Source organism: Brachyhypopomus gauderio, unplaced genomic scaffold (genome assembly GCF_052324685.1).
Source record: "Brachyhypopomus gauderio isolate BG-103 unplaced genomic scaffold, BGAUD_0.2 sc44, whole genome shotgun sequence".
In the NCBI taxonomy this organism is placed as follows: domain Eukaryota; kingdom Metazoa; phylum Chordata; class Actinopteri; order Gymnotiformes; family Hypopomidae; genus Brachyhypopomus; species Brachyhypopomus gauderio.
In genome coordinates this window covers 1,502,600-1,509,453 of record NW_027506870.1, presented here as the reverse complement: position 1 = coordinate 1,509,453, position 6,854 = coordinate 1,502,600, and the positions used below count along the sequence as shown (strand labels likewise).

At 42.2% G+C, this 6,854-nt stretch overlaps 1 protein-coding gene across 1 annotated transcript; it reads left to right on the top strand.

The window, feature by feature from the left end:
* Positions 1-286: 286 nt before the first annotated feature.
* LOC143486110 (uncharacterized) lies at positions 287-6,440 on the top strand. The gene is made up of 3 exons (XM_076985959.1): positions 287-846; positions 3,210-3,708; positions 5,385-6,440. Exons 1-3 carry the CDS (start codon positions 604-606, stop codon positions 6,119-6,121), a joined length of 1,479 nt encoding a protein of 492 aa, XP_076842074.1. The 5' UTR covers positions 287-603; the 3' UTR covers positions 6,122-6,440.
* The last annotated feature ends 414 nt before the right edge of the window (positions 6,441-6,854 follow it).

Genomic DNA, 6,854 nt, shown 5'->3' with positions numbered 1-6,854 from the left:
AGACTCTCCTTCAGTTTTGGTCAGCTGGTTGCGACGCACCGTCTGTTTGTCGACAAGTTTACTTACCGAAGAAGGAAGAAACGGGCACGTGATGGTCGAGTGACTCGAGGGAGAAAGAATGCGCACTTCAGTCATCCCAGAAGAATGGAAAACATTACGAAGTGTTTTCGCTTAAATACATTTAAAAACAGAAAGTATATGTTTATGGACATTTCCGTGAGTCATTAAAGTGAGCTTCTCTCAACACAGTTGGCGAAACGTCATTTAGCCAAGTCGGAGACAAGGACTGCTCCCTGTCCCGTTGATATGATGAACTGCGTTGTACAGTAACCAAACGCATCGACATCTCTCCTCTCTCTTCAGATTGGACTGCCGTTTAACAGAAGCGAATTATAATCTAAATGAAGCGTCATTACGTCAGTATGGAGTTCTTGTTTCTGCAGGTGTATGTGACCAAAAACAATCAAGAATCGCCTCATTAATCGCTTAACTAATTCGTTCCTGTAGCTCTGCAGTGGTCGTGATTCGTATTCGACTCTGATTTCTTCAGTGATCCTCTTTGGATCCTGGTAGGTGACGCACAGTCAGTGAGCAGCATTCAACATGGCAGCACAGTTTCAAGACAGCAACGTAAAAGCAGAAGAGGACAGAACGGGTTGCCCAGAGTTTTATCAGACTCGCGATTCAGTGGCGTGCACACTCAAAACGGATATTTTCGTGGCGACATCAGAAAATTCTGAAAATGTAACAAACGTCAATATGCCAACCAAAGTCATCCGTGTGGGAAGCGAGGTGTTGATGAAAGCAGAAATAACGAGTGAAGAGGAGAATGAATTCCAAAAAGAGGTTTGTACTTTAAAAAAGATGTTCAACGAATGTCCTTCTCGTTAAGCTCGTATTCTTATAGGCAATGGTGTTTCCCCCCGTACTGTCTTTCTACATCCACCATACATATTTAATATTTTTCTTGTAACAAACAGAATATATACGTTGGCGTGTTAAAGAGTTTTCTGGAGAAATGCCCTTTTCATTTAATGTTTCGTTAAGCTTGCAGCGTGACCATTCATGACGAATAGGATCCGTAATTAGCTTCCTACTGTTGTATAGAGATTGTTTTGTTGTAGACCACAGGTGTCAAAACTCAAGGCCCGCGGGCCAAATGTGGCCCGCGAGAGCTTAAAAAGCCAAATTGTCTTTTTAAAGAAAAAGTAAAAGTGAGCAAAAACTACACTTCCCACAATCATGTTACCCGCGAAGTGACGGCATCTCGACACTGCAGTGTTTCATATCGATGCGATTTTCCCAATAAGTGTAATTGAGAAATACAAATAATGATGCCAAAATGTCCATGAAGAGAAATATCGATGCAGATAGAAGGTGTTTCAAGAAAGATGGGAAAGCGATGTTTGCGCTTCAAGGAGAAAAACGGCCATGAAGCAGTGGCGGTTGTCAAAGAGTATATGTCGGCATTTTGCGACCAAACACGGAGCTAAGTATGCCAAAAATAGCCATCAAGAAAAACAACTAACTGTCAAAGAATTAAAAAGCAAACTGCGATCGCAACAGAATGTGTTCACAACCACAAACGAAACTGCAGTAAAAGCTAGCTTTGTTGTGGCTGAAGAAATCACAGCACTTAAGTTTTTTTTTAGAAGGAGCGTTATTTGATATTTCAAGTTTTGAACAAAATAAATGTGATATATTTGATCATTTTTTCTTTATTCACTTGGATAGTTTTGATCATTGATGGAGTAATGTGGGTTTCATAACCTAACAAATTTAAAGGATTTATGTTATAATAACAGAGCAACAAACAAACATTTTTTTACATTTACGCAAAAATATATATATATAATATTTGTACCTTGAATAAGTAATAAATTCAGAGGTATTTAACATTAAGGAGTAGGTACATTTATAAGTTACATATGGCCATCCGTGGGTAACGATTATACTGATGTGGCCCGCGGTGAAAATGAGTTTGACACCCCTGCTGTAGACTGATGAAAAGTCGTGCCTTTATGGGGTGGATGTTACTTGAATTAAAGCACGGTTCTGGAGACATCATGAGATTTATCTCTCTGACTACAACACCTGACTCTAGTTAATTCCTTAACAAAGCATTGGAAGACGTCATCCTTGATGGGAAATTATCCAAAAGAAATCTAGTTGGACTCTTGCAAATGGTTACCTTACAAGATCTTTCCAAAAATCATAGACTGTGAATAAATGCAAGCAGTTCTCAGACCTCGTCTTTCTGGTCGTCCAGGTAACATGCATTGAAGAACAGACCACCTCTTTATCAATATTCATGGGCAGTCATGGTCCTGTGGTAGGGAACTGGTCTTGTGACCGGAGGGTCATGGGTTCAATTTCCAGACCTGAGGCCATGACTGAGGTGCCCTTGAGCAAGGCACCTAACCCCAATTGCTCCCCGGGCGCCGGGCTAGGGCTGCCCACCGCTCTGGGTACGTTTGATCCACAGCCCCCTAGTAATCACTAGAGTGTGTGTATGTGTGTTCTGACTGCACAGATGGGTTAAAAGCGGAGGACAAATTTCAATTGGGGTGTAAAAATCACAATTGACAAAATATGGCACATATCATTTCATAAATGCAGAAAACCAGGTAATTCTAAGCCTTATTTTTCTGTCTCACTTCCACTCTCTGGCATATGAGAGAGCCATCATGCCATAGACCAGGGGCGATGCTAGGGTATTTTTAGTGGTGCTAGAGCACCACCGTGAAGTTGCTCAGCACCCCCTGGCTCAACACATTTTAAAAATATTATATTATGCAAAAACCTTGCTCTGCACCTGCGCAATACTTTGGTATTGTGCCTCTGTGAGCACTGGGGGCTGGGCACCCCTAAAGACCAGATCCTAAAATCGCCCCTGCCATAGACCAACTGAAAAGGGGTGGAAAAAATAATGATGCCAATAATAACAGTACAGTACCAATAATAATGTTAACCTGGATAAGCAAGTAAAGCACTTGTGCCCTGGGTAGTAAGTAGTAAGTGTACTTTCATACTAACATTGGCGTCTGCCAAGTGCTGAACATGTCAGTGTGTTTGAACACAACGGCTTCTCCATTTCTTTTAACCACAGAATGATGAAGGGTGATGCTGGGAGATAACTTTCATTAAAGTAAAACCGATTAAATAGTTAAACCAGCTGAAATAAAAGTTTTTGTTTATTTTTAAAACAGGTCCTGGATGTACCATCCTTCCACAAAGCATCAACAGAAGAGGTACACCCTGAAGACTGTCAAACTTTAGACAGTCTCTTGGTAGTTATTAAAACAGAACCGGAGGAAGTGAGTTTATCTGTGAAAAGTGGAGACCAGCACGTTCTCAAAGGTAACAGTGATGTGGAAGCACCTCTGTGTAAAGGGACACAACATCATGGACATGAAAACAGCAGCTGTAACTGTAACTGTAAGCATGTGCCAGGTTTTTCAGCAATTAAAATGGAACTGGATCAGCAGAAAATAAAGTGTGAATCCATAAAAGTGAAGCGATGCATGGCCCAGGCACTGGAGGATATTCCCTACCAGCCTCTCCTGTGTAAACCTGGACCGGACATTCCCCTTACTGCCCATTACTCTGGTCGTGATCAGCAGACTTGCACACAGGTGTGGTCAGTTCTGCCAGTGGACTGCAAGCACACACCAGAGCTGTGGGCAGACAATGAGAATTTCAGTACAAGTAAGTGAAGAATATTTAAAAATGCATGTAATATATACTGCTCAAAAAAATAAAGGGAACACTTAAACAACACAATGCAACTCTGTCAATCACACGGACCAACCTGTTCAGTTAGGAAGCACCACTGATTGTGAATCAATTTCACCTGCTGTTGTGCAAATGGAACAAACACAGGTAGAAATGAGCGGACATTAGCAAGACACCCCCAATAAAGGAGTAGTTTTGCAGGTTGTGACCACAGACTCTTTCTCTTTTGTCATCTTTTCCAGCTGATGTTTTGGTCACTTTTGCATTTTGTCAGTTATCTCACAACAGAAGTAGCATGTGGCGGTGTTTACAACCCACAGAGGTTGCTCAGGTAGTGCAGCTCATCCAGGATGGCACATCAATGCCAGCTGTGGCAAGAAGGTTTGCTGCGTCTGTCAACACAGTGCCCAGAGCATGGAGCAGATATAGGAGACATGGAGGGTGCCGTAGGCCAGCTACCTCCTCCTTAATGCAAGGAGGAACAGGAGGAGCAGTGCCAAAGCCCTGCAAAATGACCTTCAGCAGGCCATTAATATCCATGTTTCTGCTCAAACCTACTTCATGAATGTTCTTTGAGGGCCCAACGTCCACAAGTGGGGCTTGTGCTTACAGCCCCACACCGTGCCAGAGAACACCAAAATTGGCAGCATTACCGGTTTGGCAGTGGGTCAGTAATGGTGTGGGGAGGCACTTCTTTGGAGGGTCGCGCAGATTTCCATGTGCTAGCCAGAGATGCGCTGAATGCCATTAGGTCTCAGGATGAGACCCATTGTGAGACTATACGCTGATGCAGTGGGCCCTGGGTTCCCTCTGATGCATGACAATGCTAGGCCTCATATGGCTGAAGTGTGTCAGCAATTCCTGCATGATGAAGGCATGATGAATGCTATGGACTGGCCTGTCCGTTCCCCAGACCTGAATCCAATCTAGCACATCTGGGACATCATGTCTCATTCCATCCACCAATGCCACATTGCACCACAGACTGTCCAGGAGTTGACTTACGCTTTAATCCAGATCTGGAAGGAGATTCCTCAGGAAAACATCTGCCACCTCATCAGGAGCCCAGGTGTTGAAGGGAGGTCATACAGGCCCGTGGTGGCCACTCACACTATTGAGCCTCATTTTAACTTGTCTTGAGGAATTTCCACTGAAGTTGGAGCAGCCTGTTATTTGATTTTCCACTTTGATTTTGAGTATTTTGAGATTCCAAATCTAGACCTCCATGGGATAATAATTTTGTTTTACATTGATCACATTTTGTTATTTTGTTCTCAACACATTCCACTATGTAATAAATAAATATTTTAAACTGGAATATTTTATTAATTGAGATCTAGGTTATTTCAGTGTTCCCTTTATTTTTTTGAGCAGTGTATTTATTCTTAGTAAGTAAAACCAGTCTGTAAAAAACACTAACCACTTGTGCGATATACAATATTTTTATACAATATTCAATTGATATGCAAGGTTCATACTTGAATTATAAGAATTCTTGTATGGAAAGACTGTATTGAATTAGAAAGAACAAACATGTAAACATGTGGATTGGCATATTTGAAGACCAGACATCTTGAACAAGGCAAGTGAGTCTTAAAACAAATTTTGTGTTTTTAAGAACACTTAATGTCTCATTTATAATATTTCAGATGATCCGAGTCAAACACCAGGACAATCATCCTCTGATGATGGAAACACGTGGTTTACCGGAGAGCAAACATTACACAAGAGGAGTGGAGGGAAATGTAGCCCAGTACCCAGCCAACAACACAACAAACACAGTGGACCAAAGTCTTATTCCTGTTCCGAGTGTGGAAGGACATTCTCTACGTCATCATCCTTGCACAGACACATACGAATACACAAACGTGAGAGGCTCTTCCAGTGCTCCCAGTGTGATAAAACGTTCACTCAGTCAAAATCGTTTAAACTCCACCAGAGAACACATACCGGAGAAAAGCCTTACAAATGCACCCAATGCGGCAAGAGTTTTACACGTACGGACGTGCTTCAAATTCATCAGAGAATCCACACTGGAGAAAAGCCTTACCTCTGTTCCCAGTGTGGTAAGAGCTTTACACGGTTAGATGTCTATCAAAATCATCATAGGACACACACTGGTGAGAAGCCTTACCAATGTTCACAGTGTGCAAAAATGTTCACCCGCTTGGATGTTTATCAGAACCATCAGAGAACACACACTGGTGAGAAGCCTTATCTGTGCACCAGCTGTGGAAAGTGTTTCTTAAACTTATCGAACCTCAGAAACCACCAGAGGACACATACTGAGGAACGACCATACCACTGCTCTTGGTGTGGGAAGACTTTCATTCAGTCTGGACACCTTACTAAACATAAGAAAATGCATAATTTAAAGAAGGTTTAGCACTGCTCTAGAAAACACTCATCTTGAACCCAGAGAACACGGGGCAAATTCTCTTTCCTGGCTTATGTTGAGACCTGTGTAGCTTTAGCAACCTACAGGCGTGTGTGCCATGAGCACAGGGCTCCAGAGCTACTCAGGCTACACATATTTCATGTTCTGCCATGTGACTCCTGGATAATTCAGGACCTGAGGCAGATGAGATTTATCTCTTGTTTTACCTCGTTTGTTGCCTTCACTTTTCAGGAGCATTGTTGAGTGACATCAGCTTTTGTATATTTGTAAAACATTCCCCTTCATATTAAAGAGGAAGTTGTGTGTAGTTTGTAACCTGTTCTGTGTTTATCTGAGTGTATGTACGTCATTCATCAGCACTAAAAACAAAAGTCCTGGCCATATCACACCAGATCACAACAGAGTAGAATCAAGCTACAATGAATAAATAATTCTACACCAAAATAATGTTAAGGTTTCAGGAAAGGAAAGCATTTGCAGAAGTATAGAGCACCCATTGTGAACATTGTGGAACCTGTGTAGTGCTGTGCTTATGGTACAATCCAGCTGCCTCATCATCACGGAGAACACCTATAGGCACCAGTTACAGAAATGTTCAAGTATTATGTCTATATCAGGGGTGGCCAACCCGTCATAGACCAAGAGCCACTTTTCTTACTGTGTTACGGCAAAGAGCCACATCGTACATGGGCGAGTGTAATCTGTTTAGCGGGGGGGGGGG

Coding starts and splice junctions, on each gene's coding strand:
- LOC143486110 (XM_076985959.1), top strand. CDS start 604: ATGGCAGCACAGTTTCAAGACAGCAACGTAAAAGCAGAAGAGGACAGA. Junction 847..3,209: donor AGAATGAATTCCAAAAAGAG/GTTTGTACTTTA, acceptor TTTTTAAAACAG/GTCCTGGATGTACCATCCTT. Junction 3,709..5,384: donor CAATGAGAATTTCAGTACAA/GTAAGTGAAGAA, acceptor ATAATATTTCAG/ATGATCCGAGTCAAACACCA.